General features: G+C 33.6%; 1 protein-coding gene across 2 annotated transcripts in view; it reads left to right on the top strand.

Moving 5' to 3' along the window:
- The window catches only part of LOC106867530 (kinesin heavy chain), a 65586-nt gene that overhangs the window by 17779 nt on the left and 29821 nt on the right, over window positions 1-17986 (top strand). For both annotated transcript variants that reach the window (XM_014912425.2, XM_014912426.2), the window contains exon 2: window positions 12074-12161. In XM_014912425.2, the coding sequence (XP_014767911.1) occupies window positions 12074-12161 (88 nt within the window). The remainder of the gene's footprint in view (window positions 1-12073; window positions 12162-17986) is intronic.

The raw sequence follows: 17986 nt of genomic DNA, 5'->3' as shown, positions 1-17986 counted from the left end.
CCCCGAAAGGATGAAAAGCAAAGTCAACTTCGGCGGTATTCAAACTTGAAACCTAACAGCAGACGAAATACTGCTAAGCATTTCGCCTGGTGTGCTAACGATTCTGCCAGCTTGCTGCCTTAATATAACATAATAATGTATAATAAATGTGAATGTCAGTGTGTCACACTTTTTCAACTTTACTCCTAGAGGCTGTATAGCCCAACATATACCATTTTGGAATCAGGCTAACTCCATGAGTAAATTAAAAACATTCCGGGCCAAATCCGAACCCACAATCCTGAAAGTTTGGATTCCCAAGTTTTCATTTTGGCAATTTTTTTTTTTACATGGCTTTTAAGCTAGTATGGAATAAGCTGTGTTTTGGAATATCAACACAATTGGCTTCCCTAGACATTCTTAAATGTAATAAATAAACAAAATCTTATGATTGTGGTAATCATGTTGTTAGTAATATTAGTCAGCACTGATAAGTGGTTCATCAGCTTGAGTCATTGAAATCTGCAACATAATTGATTTGTATGTTTTGACTCTTTGACACTTGGAAATGGATGTTTCTGATTCAGAAGAGAAAATTTAGTATCATTTCAGCTGTTATATCTCAACATACGATAGAAAACTTTAAATTAAGTAAATTATTTATTTTTTGATATCTCCATTGTTTTCATCATATCATCATCACCATCATCATCATCATCATCATCATTGTTTAACGTCTGCTTTCCATGCTAGCATGGGTTGGACGATTTGACTGAGGACTGGTGAACCAGATGGCTACACCAGGCTCCAATCTGATTTGGCAGAGTTTCTACAGCTGGATGCCCTTCCTAACGCCAACCACTCCAAGAGTGTAGCAGGTGCTTTTACGTGTCACTGGCATGAAGGCCAGTCAGGTGGTACTGGCAACGGCCACGCTCAAAATGGTGTATTTTACGTGCCACCTGCACAGGAACCAGTCCAGCGGCACTGGCAACGATCTCACTCGAATGACTTTTCATGTACCAGGAAGGTGACGCTGGTAACGATCACGCTCGAACGGTGGAGCCCTCACAATTTTGCTTTCTCATTGAAATTAGTATTTAATTTACTTTTTCTGGACCTGTGTTAAGTAGGCTTAAAATTTGTTTCTGGAAACATGAATAGAAGATGGTGTAAGGGAAAAATATTTATTAATAAACAAAACCAAATTTTTAAAAAGCTGTAATCTGGAAGATTATAAGGCTTCTGATCTAACCATAAATTGATTGTAATAATCTTTGAGAATAGTTTTGTTATAAATTATACTTGATTACTTTGAATAAATTTTTGGAAACTTCAGAACTGTTTAGAATTTATGTCTTTAACTTCTATATTTTCAAATAAGTAATTCTCAGATCATTCTCCTTATGTGAAAGTGAAACCAATTTTAGATTTTAAATCATAAAATGGAATAATTTCATTTTAATTTTTGTATATCTACAAATAATTACATATAATTACCAACCAAGTGTGACATCCTAGAATAAGGAGGATTGACTTGTCACCACCTGTTTGTCTTTTTTGACTAAAATTAATCATTTAGATAATGATAGTTCTTATTAGGAGTGTAGTTATAATTTATTAAAATCCTACTACATCAAGTATGTTATTGCTCACTTTACTGTTAAGTTTCCATGCAGCAAACATCCCTGGATATTTTTTTACCAATCACTCCTTTTAAGTTATGTCACTCATAAGTTTTTTGTGGACACTCTAGCCTTGCAGTTACAGGTAATAAACATGAACATGACTAGAGTTGTCACCATTCTACATTTCTAATTTATAAATTTTAATTAAAATTTCAGGGTTGTCCTAGCATTTTTAACCATTATTACTAGTTTAAATAATGATTTTTTTAATCATAACTATGGGTGTCATTAAAATTTTATTGACTAATTATATCATGTATGCTGGTAGCATACATTTCATTATTAAGAATGAAGAAGATACTTGAAACACTTTGTGTTTCTGGAAATTGATGTAACTATTTAAACAAAGTGCCAGACTGAAAACAGATTACCATATTTAACTTCATGACATTTTCTGGCTCTTTACAATTTTGAGTTCAAATGCCATTGAGGTTGACTTTGCTTTTCATCCTTTGGGGGTCAAAAAATAGGTGCTATTTTGGTGTGCAGTCTATCACTGTATTTATAGTCTGTTGTGAGATATCCTGATCTGCATCAATGGTTGGGGTTGAATTCACTCTACAGTGTAAATGGCCAGGTTGACCACATGCCAAAGTGGCAGTGAAAAATTATCAGTTGCACACAGAGGTCATTGTAATTCACTACCCCCACCTCTCAAAATTGTTGGCTTTGTGCAAAAATATTATTTCACTTATTTTATATGTCTAATACATGGGATAACTTGTGCGTAGAATTTTCTATAACTGACTGCTCCTCCTGTTTCCAAGTAAGGTAATATATCCCTTTCACTGGACTGTGTTTTCATGGAAGACTGGAAACAAATGACAGCACTTGTCTGTCAATGGCAGTTGCATACAACCATCATGTGATGTCAAGACAAGGAAATAAACATGTACACACACACACACATGGCAGGTTTCTTTTAGTTTCTCTCTACCAAATTTACTCGCAAGGCTTTGATCAGCACAGAGCTATTATAGAAGGCACTTTCCCAAAGTACCATGCAATGGAACTGAATGTGAAACCATTTTGTTGGGAAGCAAACTCCTTAACCATAGTTATACGTGTGCTTACCATTTTTACACGTAGTCAAAGCCATTGTTTCTAGAACTAGTTGTACTTCCAAGTCAGTTGTGAAATATAATTCCACCTATTTTGATCTGATATAGCTAAGCATGGCGTGGCATCACAGTACTTGTAGAAGTTTGAACTTATGTGCTTGTGAAGAATAGGCCAGCACCATAACTTACCCACTGTCTCTAATTGTGTATTTATCAATGGAAGCTTTTTTTAACTATCATGCTCCCATGATCTGATGCTGAAGGAGTTACCTTGAAAAAGATACTGTTGAGATGCCAAGATCTAGACAGAAATAAAGCATCTTAAATTCTCTAGTGGAGTATTGCAATTCTAAATTGTCTTTAAAAAAATCACTTCTGTTTGTTTTGTTTGCACTAGAATTCTATATTAAGTAACTATTGACAAACCAAGAAGCATATGGGTAATTCCATGCTCAGAACTTTTCTCATTTATATCAACCTCTTTCCCCATCCATTTTTTATTTTAAGTCTATTGCATACTAGAAGAGTTCCAGTGCACCCTGTGGTTGTTTTCATAAACTCATTTTCATGATTGCTCTGTTCTAGTATTTAACTTTCAGCCTATTTATATTTAGTTATTTTAGAAATTGTATGTGTGTGTACATATACACATGTTGGTGTATCTGTGCCATTGATAATTTTAAATAAAGATATTTTAATATAGTTTGCATGAAGTAATTTGTGAATTACATTTTTAAATTTCAATATTGAACTTACCCTCGTTGCTTTCTAAAAGTTACCCAGCAGTCACACACACACACACACACTCCCCACCCCTGCACTCAGCAGGTCTCACACCAGTGAACTTATCTATTTTCTGAAAATGAAGTGGAATTCCTATGTACAGCTGTTTTGACCTAGTGAATTATAAATAGGACAGGATTTAAGAAAAGAGCTTTGATGGACACTTAGCTGTATGCTTGTTCTTTTGCTAAACTCATTGCCAACAACATTTCTGTATATGGTTTATATGACTTACACACACCATTCATGTATACCTTGTTTTCTTAATCTCTACCCACCAACCAGATTACACTGCATGATACGCTATCAAAGGCTTTTCCAGATCGACAAACACTAGGCATAATTGTTTGCTTTTTGCTAAAAACTTTTGTAGTTTTATCATTTGAAAGTAGGTATCAGTGATTCCTTGTCTTGGAACAGATCTGAGCTGCATATCATCTGGGCCAACTTCTTAACTAGTATTATTACTCATAGTTATTTTTTGGAATAACTAAGTTAGAACTAGATAGACCAAGTTATAACTTGGTCTATCAGTCTTAATATCACTGTAATTGCTTTTGTTTTTTTTTGAGAGAATCTCCTTTGCACCTGTAGCAGTTGATGAATGATATTGCTATACTCGTCCTGTACTACCTCTTGACTGAGTAAATAGTGCATGTTCTACTTTGCCAACTATTTTCAGCATCTTGACACCTATCCTGATGATCTGGCTGCTTTCCTTGCTTTCGTAATCTTAATGGTCTTTTTAACCATATAGCTGTCATTTTCAATAGCTGGTCTCCTCCTTCATTCACTCTCTCCTAAATATTCTCCTCATTTAGCAACTTCTATTAACAGTATTTATATAGTTCATTCATCTTTGTGTCAATGATGCTGAGCCCATTGCTGTTTTTACATATATACTCCACTCCCCCATTGCTTCAACATTTTGATTTATACTGACATACTGCTTTGCAATTGGGAACACTTAATGTTGCAGACATTGATACTTCTGATACAAACATTTATATATGCTTTGAACAGTGGTTACCAGATAGTATACTGTAGGGTATAGTTAGGTGCACCATGAAAATATAACTGAAATTGTGTCAGCTAAACACTAAACTCATTTAAATTGTGTGTGTGTATATATATATATATATATATATATATATAAACAAACACAAATAGTATTTAAAATTTACAACAGCTGTTTCAGTATTTTATTTATGCATTTGTAGAAGATTACATCATAACATGAGTCACCATCATCAAGTAAAACTTTAAAGAGGTAAGGTTTCAAACAATCAGATTACTTACATTGATTTGGACAAATCCTATGTCAGTTGGATCAGTCCTGATTGATGGACTGACATTGGGTTTGTCCAGATTGATGTAAGAAATCTAACCTGTTTAAAATTTTATCTGATGATGGTGAATTATGTTATGCTGTAATCTTCCTATAACTGCATTAATAAAATTCTACTGAAACAGCTCTTGTTACCTTTAAACACCATTTGTGTTTACTTTTTATACCTACACTACACCAAGAAGCAACTCCAGACTCAGATCTAAGGTTTAAATTGGGATTTGGGTTAGGGTCAACAATATCCTACCAACACTCAGTGTCTTCAGTGTTGTTTACCTCACTGTGAGCTGTGTTATCATACCTAGCCATTTCTAGCATCCTATGTGTTGGTGTGCTTAGATTCTAATGAATCGTTATAAGTAGATCATATTCTTTTATTTGTTTTAGTCATTTGACTGCAGCCATGCTGGAGCACTGGTTTTAGTCAAACAAATCAACCTCAAGACTTATTCTTTGTAAGCCTAGTACTTATTTTATTGGTCTCTTGTGCCAAACCACTAAGTTACAGGGACATAAACACAGACACACCAACATATATACGACAAGCTTCTTTCAATTCCTGTCTACCAAACCCACTCACAAGCCTTTGGTTGGCCTGAAGCTATAGTAGACACTTGCCCAAGGTGCCACACAGTGGGACTGAACCTGGAACCATGTGGTTGGTAAGCAAGCTACTTATCACACAGCCACTCCTGCACTTCTCTTTTGCTATAGTATTACATTTCAAAATGCAAATTGCTTCAGAATTATGATAAATTTATCCTTTAATTATCTTTTCTGTGGCATAGATGTCATAGTGAGAATGTTAGATGGAAGTCATGACAGATCCTAAAAAGTTTATTTTAAATAAAAATAATATAGTGACTTAATTTTCAGACTGTGTTCAGAAATCATCATCATCATCATCATCGTTTAACGTCCGCTTTCCATGCTAGCATGGGTTGGACGATTTGACTGAGGACTGGTGCAACCGGATGGCTACACCAGGCTCCAATCTAATTTGGCAGAGTTTCTACAGCTGGATGCCCTTCCTAACGCCAACCACTCAGAGAGTGTAGTGGGTGCTTTTACGTGTCACCCGCACGAAAACAGCCACGCTCGAAATGGTGTCTTTTATGTGCCACCCGCACAAGAGCCAGTCCAAGGGCCCTGGCAACGATCTCACTTGGCTTGCCGGGTCTTCTCACTCACAGCACATTTCCAAAGGTCTTGGTCAGTAGTCATCGCCTCAGTGAGGCCCAATGTTCGAAGGTCTTGCCTCACCACCTCAGCCCAGGTCTTCCTGGGCCTACCTCTTCCACGGGTTCCCTCAACTGTTAGGGAGTGGCACTTTTTCACGCAGCTATCCTCATTCATTCTCACCACATGTCCAAACCAGCGCAATCATCTCTCTTGCACACCACAACTGATGCTTCTTATGTTCAGCTATGGATTATAGTTGGTATTTTGTCAGCAATTTCAAAAGAACATCTAAGCTGTTGCAGATCACATTTTTATGACAATAATGATTTAAATGAAATTTGCTTATAAACTGCAACAACTTCTCTTTCTCTGTCCAACTGTCCGTGTCTTTCTCATAAACTGGGAGTGAGTGCTATTATGAAAAAAAGAGAATGCTATTAGTACTTGTTGGTTGTTAAGACATTGATATAATAAGATATATCGGATTAAAATAAATCTGAAATAGGATCTGATATGAGTCTAGGACATTTACCCTCCATAGACAATTACCCCCCACCCCCGAGGACAACAGATGATGATTTAAAACTTCTTAGGATATATTTGAGAGGGGGTAATTAACCAAGTGGAGTAATTGTCCTGATATGTCTGACATATCACTACAAATCTAAAACTTTGACATTGTGTAGATGTAAAAATAGTTAAACTATATATGAATGACAAATAACATTGTGAATGTCCTATTTATTCAACTATATTGTCTCTCTCAAGAAAATGGTCATGCTTATTAGTTTTAGTTTATTGTTTGTGTGTAAATGTGTAAACAAGAATAGCTGGAATGGTGTTCCCCATAGCCCTAAGATTTTAATTGTGCTGGTCCAGTAATATATACTGTTTGGAGTCAATTTAATAAATTTAGAAATTGTAATAATTATTTGGTACAGTAGATTAACTTCAATAGATTTATGAGCTATTTTCCCCCTGACTGTTTTATATCAGCCTTTCTACAGAGGTATTAGACATAATGATTTTGTTAGGGTAATTGCTTTTACAGTTGACTGCTTAGCCATGAACTGAAGTGGAAATGTCATTCTGACAGACTTACTCATGCAAGCCATTTTTCCCCCTTTTTCTTTTCTACTTTAACAGTGATTCAACACAGTGATTGTGTAATAAGGTTTGAAGACATCACTGTAGTCTAGCATGAGTTTTCATTTGTAGTTATAAAACATGAGCATTATATTTTATGAAAACTATGCTAAGTTTATAAAAAAAAAAATAATTCACAATTGGCATTAAAACTAGTTTAGCAACTGTTAGAAATATGTCTTATCTGTTCTTGTATCACTTATCTTCTTAGCAATATTAAAATTTAAGATTTTAGTTCTTATGGAAACTACATAATGTTAGATAATCTAACATTCACGTAGCAACAGTGAATCATGGAGTTGCTACTTACATTACATAGTAGTTTGTAAATACTTATATTTAGTATTAAATAGGTGAGAAACAAATTTCTAGGATATTCTGCTAGTTTATTTATGTTAACAAAAATATCTGAACAATTATCTTGATATAGGCACAGGTGTGGCCGTGTGGTAAGAAGCTTGCTTCCCAACCACATAGCTTGGGGTTCAGTCCCACTGTGTGGCACCTTGGGCAAGTGTTTTCTACTACACTTTTGGGCCCACCAAATCCTTGTGAGTGAATTTGGTAGACGGAAAGTGAAAGAAGCCCATCATGTATACATATATGTATGTGTGCGTGTGTGTGTATTTGTCCTTTACCACTGCTTGACAACTGGTGCTGATGTGTCCCCCATAACTTAACAATTTGGCCAAAGAGCCCAATAGAATAAGTGCTACTCTTTAAAAAAATTAGTCCTGAGGTTTTTGTTTGATTTTAAAAGAAACCTTCCAACAAGTAAAAGATGAAAGATATTGGCTCTAAAAGAATATATGATGCAATGACTGTGGTAAGAACTAAGTCATAATATGCTGTTAGATACACTTTTTTTCTTATTCATTAAGAACTGGTTATTACTTGTAACTAATGATAATTTCTTACTCTCTAGTAAGACATATGTCATTACCTATACGTCTAGTGGGGATTTCTTCCTGTTTTAATAAGTTTCTTTGTTTCATAATTGTTATACCTTGCCATCCCCCTCACTCCATATTTAATAAACTATTGCGAGGTGTGTCTTATAAATGAATACAGCCCATCAAACACATAAGAATTAACATGGTTCTAATTTTTTTTACTTTTTAAAGAATGCTTTTTTTCTATCTCTTGCACTTATTATATGCTAACCTTTTTATTCTTCCTTTGTTTTCTTTCTTGTTTATTGATAATTCATCAGTTTTAAGTGAGAGAGAGAGAGTGTGCGTGTGCGTGTGTGTGTGTTACAGGTGGTGCAGAAACTAGCTTCACCAAGATTATTGATGATCATTTAGTTTCTGCATATTGAAAAAGATTGAATGTTTTGCAGTAGCTTACCTCTCACCCCCTTATTCATCATCTCTGATCTTATGACAGTCAGTGGAAATTCTAATAAAGTAAGAATATGCTTGAATCTTTTAAATACAAGCATTTTATTAACCTAGTAAGAATGTTCCATTTTTCTTCTTATCAGATGGTAGTGCACATGACCTTTTACAGCACCTCTAAGATAGGTGTGGGATGTGGTGGAGGGGAAGATATCCTTAAACTGGAGACCTGGTCTGAAGGCTTGTCATAGAATAGACTCTGCTAAAGGCATCTAAGGTGCAGGTGATGAATTAAGTAGGCAATGGTGGGTTTTGAATTCAGAACATAAGGAGCTGGAATAAATATTGCAAGGCATCTGGTCTGATATTCTTGCTGTTCCTCTAATTCACCATCTTGGATTGGTAGTTTTTTTTTGGTGGGGGGGTTATATTGCCCCCCACTCCCACCCCACTCTTGAAAGATGACTGCAGAGTTGGCCTTGGTGGGATTTGAACTCGGAGTTCAGAGACACGGACCAAATACCATGAGGCATTCTATCTAATGCCCTAATAACATTGCTAATTCACTGTCTATGTAGGCAATAACAATATTATTACTATTTTGAAATATATATGAGAGCAATAGCACATATCCAGAGCAATGTTTGCAAGCTGCATTTGAAAGACCTCTGTTATGAAGCATTTTATTTAAGACTCTTTCTGCTCTCACTCTTTCATAAAAAGTATCGCAGTATTAGGCAACATTCTATTTACATAAATCAGTGCAGCTACTACCTTCAGAATGCTACACACTCATGGAACAACAACAAAATTTTGACACAAATATAAAATCTGTATGGTTTTCTTTGTGTGCAAGTATTCTCTATTCAGGCATGTCTCAAAAATTATGAACATTAGCCTACTCTGTCCACAACTTATACTGGGTAAGACAGGCTCTGTGTGTGTTAATATGTGTAATGAATGTCTTTCAAATAGTATATTCTAATGGCATAACAGTTATTAGTACTAAAAACAACACTACCGTGATGTCCTAAAGTGCATTCTCAGTAGTGAGAATTTACAGAAAAACAAAAGATGAAGACGAGTATGTAAACAACAAGCAGATGTATTAGTTTAATGCTTGCGAAGTGAGAAAGTCTTTTACGTTTCGAGCCTACGCTCTTCGACAGAAAGGAATACAGAAATAAACAGGGAGAGAAAATAGAAAAAGGTTTAGTGGCTAGCAGTCTATCATGGTGAATGCTGGACAGAGGGGTCACACAGGAGAGCTAGGAAGAAGGGGAGATAATAAAGTAGTGGTGATCCCAAAACGAAGGTGCGTGTGTATGTGAGAGCATGTATGTGCGTGCGGAAGGGGGCTGGTGACATTGACATGTGTAGGTGTGTGGATGATGGTGTAGGTGCTAGGAAATGGTCAGTACTGGTGTGGGTGCTAGGAAGTAGTCAGTGCTAGTGTGTGATGTGGTGTGGTACCCAGACTGCTATGGTTGACTAGTAAAATACACTTGTTTAAGGTGCTACATAGCAGGAAGTGAACTTAACCATGCAGTCACTTGTGCACATGCCTGTCTATCAATCAATTTATCTATTTCATATTATAACAATGTTAATGTAAGTATATCTAGATTTGTAACCAAAATTCTGCCTGTCCTTCCTTCCACCATTTGTTACGCCTCCTTATTACCTCTAATTTCTTTAACCCTTTAGCAGTCAGATTACTTTGTCAAACGTAATCACTCATGTATTATCTTGTAGCTCTGAGATTTCAATGATATGACTATATTTTAGAATGACATTGTAGAGTTGTTTGAGAAGCTAGATCTGGTCAGTTTGGACATAAAACAGGGGTAGAATATTTTGTTTGGATATGGCTGGTGTAAATTCTAAAAGACTAATAAGCAGTGGTTCTCAGTTGGAGTCCATATAAGATTTTTGGGGGTCCATGCAATAAAATAGTAAATTGGGGATCCACAGTAGTACTTTATGGGCACCTGAAAGAGATTTGCTTTAGATGTATGTATTGGTATTTATGGCAAGAAACAACTAGGCTACTTTCTCTAACAGTTTACATAGTTCAACCTACACAAGTTAACCAATCATAAACAAAATAGGAATTTTGAAAGAAGTCTCTATAAAACTAGTTTTTAAACATCAAATGGCTATGGATTGGGGGATCCACCAGAATAAAATAGCAATCAAAGAGGTCCATAGATAAAAAATGGTTGAGAACCCCTGTGCTCAGGAAATAAAATAGAAAGAGGAATGGTTGTTTTCTACTGTATTGCTGCTGAACAATGTATATTGACTGGTCTTGGTGTTCTCAGAAGCTTCTAAATTGTCTCTCAACTTATTGTAAAGAGCAAACAAATCTCACTCAAATTACATGCTACTATCAACACCTTTCAACATAAATATGTTTGATTGAGGTTGACCTGATTTAAATAACACTCAAATTCTTTAAACCAACAGAAAAAAAAGACCTGTGCCATTGCTTGACCTGCTAGATATATTAACCAAATTTTCCAAAAATTACACCGTCATCTTAAAATGGCAGGGTGTAAAGAACACATCAGACAAAATTAAATATTACACAAACTAGAAAATTATTCCGAGGGCAGGTTTTTTAAAATATTTTATTTATATATTTTTTTTTATAGTACAATTGCTACTCTATGTAAAAATTGGTTTGTAACCATCAGAAAATGGATTTAAACCTGAACAGAGGAAGAAAGAAAAGAATGAGTAAAAATGTGTGTGTGGAAATTGATATGCAGATATTAAATTTATAATCACAAAATTTGTTTTAATGGTAGTTAAAGAAGGCAAATTTGGTCTCCATAGTTTGGCATAATTTGAAGTTTCTCCCATTAAAAGTGATATGTAGAAAAGGGAGCATGTGTACTTCTTTTCATACAACAGATTATTGCCATTTATTTTCATTGAGATGATGACCATGCTGGATCTGAACTTGGAACTACATTGTGCCACCTATTCTTAATTTTGTACTTCATGTTTACTGAACATAACAAATGAGAGAACAGCAAAGGTTTTTTTTAAATGACTGCTGTTACTGTGTTTGTGTATTCTAACCCTTTAGCATTCATTCATATTACTCTGTCAAATAGCTTTGAGATTTTCATGTGATTGTATATTTTTAAAATAAGGCTGTAGAGGCCAAATCAATCAGTTTGAACATAAAACAGGTAGAATATTTGGGCTGGATATTGCTAAAGGGTTAAAGAGCCCTATCATGAGTAACTTAACTTCATAAGCTCTAGAGTGGTATTTATTATCCTTGTTAGCACTAAGTTTGTTAGATTACTGACTTTAAAGAAGACAGAATTAATTTGGCTATTGGTGAATATTATTTAAATTCTTTTGAGTTGTTTTGAGATTGTAATCCTCTAATATTCATATGATATGATTTGTAATACCTTTAACTAAAAACTAAATGAATTCAGTCATGACAGTCCATTTGTATTTAAAACTGTGTGAAATAAAGTTATTCCTTGGAAACTAATTTTTTGTATTTTTCTTCTTTTGTAGGGGAAAGTATTTGTATTTGACAAGGTTTTGAAGCCTAATGTATCACAAGAATATGTGTACAATGTTGGTGCTCAACCCATTGTTGCTGGTAAGTAGAATAATCTTTTAAATGTATCCACTTTTAAAATAATGTCTTCATTTTTTCAATGCACCCTTGCTTAGTTAACAAAGTGTTGATGTTAAGGTCCTGAGTTCAAGCATTACTTGTTCTTTATGCAAGTTGAATTATCGGATCTTTATCAGAATGAGACAAAATATTGTCCAAGATGTAGTTTCAGCTGATAAATTTACAAAATTCCTATTTGATATTAAATTTATCAGTTAGTGAGAAATGCTGTTTCTTTTTAAATAATCTTTGACAAAAAAAAAGAAAGAAAGAAAGAAAAATGTTTGAGAATGCTATTCTAATGAAACATGTGGTTCAGAAGCTGAAGAGAAATGAGTTAATCAGTTGTATAGGCAATGTTATCAATGCAGTGGAATTTTTTTTCTTCCTGTACATTCATCATACAACTGCTCTTTACATAAGGAGAGAGAGAGAGAGAGAGAGAGAGAGATGTTTGGTTACTACTGGTGGTGAAACTGAATTTCAACAATTTTCTTTTTCTTGCTATTATATTTTTGTCATAACTTCCTTTGGCTTTTATGAAGTCACTTAATAGAAACTATATAGCAAGCCATATAGGCAGTTTATAGATTTCATTTTGTGACTATTCTTGTTGCTAATTACTTTTACATTCTAACACCTCTGGATTAGTTTGTGGGGAATCCATTAACTTGAACTGATCGCATAGTATTAAATTTACACCTGCTCCCTTCCTACATATCAAGCAAAGCAATTTTGGGATTTTATATTATTAATTACTACTTCGTTCCTTGTCATGTTGACTCTTTTGCCTTTGGCAACTTTTTCTAAATATATAATGTCTCTATAGTTTTTCAATGCATTTCTACAAAAATCCTGGTGGATTTGCAGATTACCTAGTGGTCATGTTCAATTCTTGAACAAATATTTATAATTGGTGTTTCTGATAGTTTCACTTGAAGTAGTTTTTATTTTTGTTCCACTTATGTTCCTCACTTAACAACCTTTTAAAGTAATACTTCATTTTTTTATTTTTTATTTTTTTTTATTTACTATCACCATGCCTTGTTGTCATGAATGCACTTCTCTCCTGTGACATTCTGGTTCATATGAACCTCTCTGCTAATGATTAAAGCTCTCCCAGTCATAAACAAGAAATTAAATCATAGCAACAGCTGTGTTAGCCCTTTCGTTACCATATTTCTAGTGGAATAATACATTGTCTGTGTTCCAAATGATTTTTAAACTTTTCAGTATTAAACTGATGATTGGAACATGAGTTGACAAAAAGTTGTTACCTGAAATTATGATGGAAGGTTTTAATATAAATATAAATGCTATAAAACAAGCAGTTTTGCATCATAGAAATAGAAGCAATCTGAGACATGTTGGTATCAGAAAAATTGAGCAGACTGATACTTCTCACATTACTTCTGTATAATTAAGGGTTTTTGAGTGGGAGTGACCTTTTACTGATACCAGACAACATATTCTCTTGGCTCTCATTAAGTAATTCACATATTCTTGATAAACTTAAAATAAACATAGCAAGTTGGAAAACTTGTTTTACTTTATGCATTTGTAACATCTTAACAAACAAAAGAGCTTATGGGATGGGAGGAATGTTCTTTTTAATTTACGGACTGTTTTTCAGTATGGACATTTTTATTTCGTGTTTTTTTTTTCCAACTCTACTAAAAATATGTATAACAATACACTGCAGGGTTGAGTGGTTGACAATAGTCAAAAAATAAAGTACAAAATTAAAGCTATGACTTTATTCATAACCACTTCCATACTTTCCTTGGATAAGTTATGTACTTATCATTAAATAATTTAACATTACTTACATTTGACTACTTGTATGTGCAAAATAAGCATTGTCTAATGTTCAATAGAGTTGTATATGCGTATATATATGTTTGTGTGTCTTGTCATTTGTTTATATGTCCTCTTGTATAGGTCAGACAAATATGTTATTAACATAATATTTACAGCTGAATGCCTTTCCTAATGCTAATCCTTATCTGTTTTTCAAGCAAGAGATCTCTTATTCCATATAGTTTCAGAGGTATTAAGTGGGCTGAAAGTCAACATCAACTTATGTAAGGTAGTGTGTCACTGGCAAATGATGTAGGATTTGAAATAATAATAGATGATGATGTAGTTAGGTTGTGCTAGACTCCCAAAGTTGTCCTTTCTGCCTTGACACAGTTCATTAAGAACAATATTCCTCCAATATATGCTGATGAGTGTAATAAAACAGTTAAATCTATCAGAAAATTGGAGAACAAATTATATTTTGATTAATGAAGAAAAAGAGCTGTACCAGGACAGTTGGAACTCCTTTTTAGCTGAGTAGACTGGGGCAACCAATGTGAAATGAAGTGATTTGCTTAAGGATACAATTTGCTGCCTAATCCAGGAATGGGACCACAACATTGTGATTGCGAACTGATCATATTAAAAATTAGGCCATGCATCTTTACTATATATTTGTGTGTGTATATTTTTGTATATAGATTTTTATAGAGATTTGAGTTAAAAGAATGGAAAAAAATATAACTACTTGTAGACATCCATTAAAACATTTGTCTAAAAACATCATACTTTTTTGTTTATTTCCCACATTATACTCATATACACATACTTTATATATCATTTATGGATCATAGTTATATGGTAACTCTTACAATCATGGGGAGCTATATATCATTATGAGTGCTGGAAGACTGCTGACAACAACAGCAGCTTCAGAAACTGTTTAAAGAATGAAGATCTCGATGGAAATCCACTCTGAATTAAGTGCTTAGTAACCAGCCACACCTATGACTGTTATAATAGAGCCTGCTACTCTCACCTTAGCAAACACCAGTCATATTTGATGCTATTTCATCAATAATGCAAGAGGCAATGGTCATGGTCAGCCTTGGCAGAGGTATACCATGTATTGGGACATTTATTCATATTATTGATTTGTTACCTTATCACAAAACCAAACATTTGTCAGGAAGAAGTATAATTTCCAGCAGTTGTCTTCTACAAAAAAAAAAAAAAAAATTCCCCAAAAATGTTGGAATTTTAACTCAAGATATATTACAGGATGTTAGTGTGTGGTCTACCATTTTTGCCACTTTATTACTAATGTTAGTCACAATGTGGAAGCTATAGTTGTGACTAAGAGTTAGTCTCAAATGATTGAGTAGTGTCATTTGCCAAATTAAATGGAATTAAGTGTATGGATTTGGGGCAGTTTGATTGAGAGTAAGTTTGATCTGAAAGAATCAAAAAAGTGTAGTGATGTTTTTGATATTAGAAGTCTAATGGAAATGAAAGAGGTTCAAATAGGCCACAGACTTGTATTATTGGGAAAATGTGAAATAATAAAAAGTTGGTGAAAGATTGAGCTAGTGTAGGAATCATAAAGACATTAATAGTAGCAGAAGTGGTTTTGCGTTGCCAATCACTCTTATATACATGAGCAAGACTAGTACCTCAGTACCAAGCACTTCTAGAAAATACTTTAACAAGATTTAGACGGCTGAAAATAATGTCATATGTTAAAAAAAAATAATCATGTCTAGTATTAGCTAGCTCTGTTTTGAAAAATCTAGCTACCATCAAGTCCCCACCTTCAAGAAACAGTATGGTCATATCCCAAAAAGATCATCTCCAAAAATGGAATTACAAACTTTCCGAAATATTGTTATTGACTAAATAGTACCAATTTTTATCAACCCCAGAAGGATGAAAGGCAATGATAGGATTTGAACTCAGAGTTTAATTAAATACCACAAGATATTTTATTTTATTAGCCCAACCTTCCATCCACCTCAATTTTTTTTTATCCTCATATTTGTTTGTAATGTAGATAATTGTTTGTAATAAGGCTAAAAGTTTGGTGTGGTGGATAATTGATTAAATCTACTTCTATCGTTGAGTACTTTCTTTTATCAACCTCATAGTCAACCTCAGTTTGATTTGACAGCAAGGCATTTTTGCTCTATTGTTTCTGTCAATTCTCCATTTTTATATTAATGATAAATAATAAAAATAGAATAATTTTCCATTGCTCTCTATGCAATTGGGTGTGTGTGCTGGATTGTAGAATTAATGATTTAACACAAGGTATTCAAATGAGATGTTTCTATAGAAAAATCAGTTTCTAAAATAATCATTTTTATCAATGATAGAAATAGTTCATGAATACTACCAAAATAAAAAGTTATTAAAATTTTTTGCTTCTGTCATGATTGCTTCCTTTGCAATTTGTTTCCTACTTGTTTAGCACCTCCTTTATTGTACTCTGTTCATGTTATTTATTGATTATATTTTTGTAGTTGTTATTACTAGAAGCATCTGTAGTAGTAGTAGACGACATGTTTTGAAATTGTTTGATAAAATTGGCAATATCTAAATCCTTTTTATTTGCTGCTGTTGTCTACCATTCTCTATGATTACTGCTTGTTTCTTACTGAAACCCTTGTGACTCATCTAGCGTACTACACAACCTAACAGATGAATCACTGTTTGCTATACAAACACTAGTATTTTAGCATAAGCTTTTCATTGCTATTATCAAGTTGATAATCCTGTTGCATTTCAATATATAGCTTTATTTTCTACTTGTTTATTTCTTTTTATCTGAAGATATTAAGAACAAAATGGATTTTTTTTTTCACATTATAACAACTACTATTACATTACTTTTCTTAGTAAAAAAATATTATGAAAATGGCTGTGAGTAGTAGAATCAGAAATTATAATGACTATGACGAAATGCCTTGTAGTATTTAGTTACAATCCATTTTCATCTTTTTGAAGTCCTAATAAACTCTTGGGGTTAATGAAATTGACTATACTCTCCTCCAACTATATGGGTTTATGTGAGTTAGGAATGGATCTTTGGTTTTCACTTGTGCCACATTTTTACTCTAAGGCCTTCTTTTAACTGCTTCTCTGCATCACAGGATAAAATCAATTTTTTCTTCTTTCTGGTATAATATCAAAATTTTTTTTAAAATTACTATTTATACCAATATAAATTTTGTTAAGCTAATGCCTATAGTATTTCATTAGATATGTAGTTTAATAGATTGCATGACTGACATAATATATTTTAGCTTTACAAATATATTATGAATATTCTATTATTCACAATCGAATATTGCTTTGTCAAATATATTATATATTGTTGATGATGGTGACTGGATTCTGCATTATGTGGTTATATTCTTTCATTATAGATTATCATGCAATCCTTTTACTTAACATTTAAAGTTCAGATGTACATTTGTAGACTATGATAATGCTTTAATCAAAGAACCTAGTTAGTTTTTGTCAAGTTCTACACTAACTGTTGCAAGCCCCCAAGTTGAACACATGAGGCACACATTAAAGGTCGATCATTTTGATAAGTATGAACAATATTATATGTTAGTACTTGTTTACTTAATGGTTATGATTTTATCCAGACCATCACTGCTAATTGTTGGATTTTCAATAAATTGATAGATATACCAAGTTTTATAAGAAACATTTTTGGCAGTTATTCTCTGCTGAAAGACAGCTAATAGAAATCATTATAGTTTTGTTGTTGGATTTATGTCAAATGTTGTAGATCTTTTTAGTATTTTTCTTAGATTCTGATTTTTAGTAGTTGGGGCAGATTGAATTTTAGAGTGTTAACTTGATTTCTATTGTCAGCTAGTTTGGTAGTTGTAGTCACTGAAACCTAGTTACAAGGATTTTAATAGTTCAAGATTTTAGGTGAATTGTTTCCAAATTAAAATCCTGTCAAAACTAACTTTGCCTTTCATTCCTTTGAG

The sequence above is a fragment of the Octopus bimaculoides genome, chromosome 1, assembly GCF_001194135.2.
Source record: "Octopus bimaculoides isolate UCB-OBI-ISO-001 chromosome 1, ASM119413v2, whole genome shotgun sequence".
Lineage (NCBI taxonomy): Eukaryota > Metazoa > Mollusca > Cephalopoda > Octopoda > Octopodidae > Octopus > Octopus bimaculoides.
Note: the sequence above shows the minus strand (reverse complement) of the source record. Positions and strands in the feature narration are given on the sequence as shown.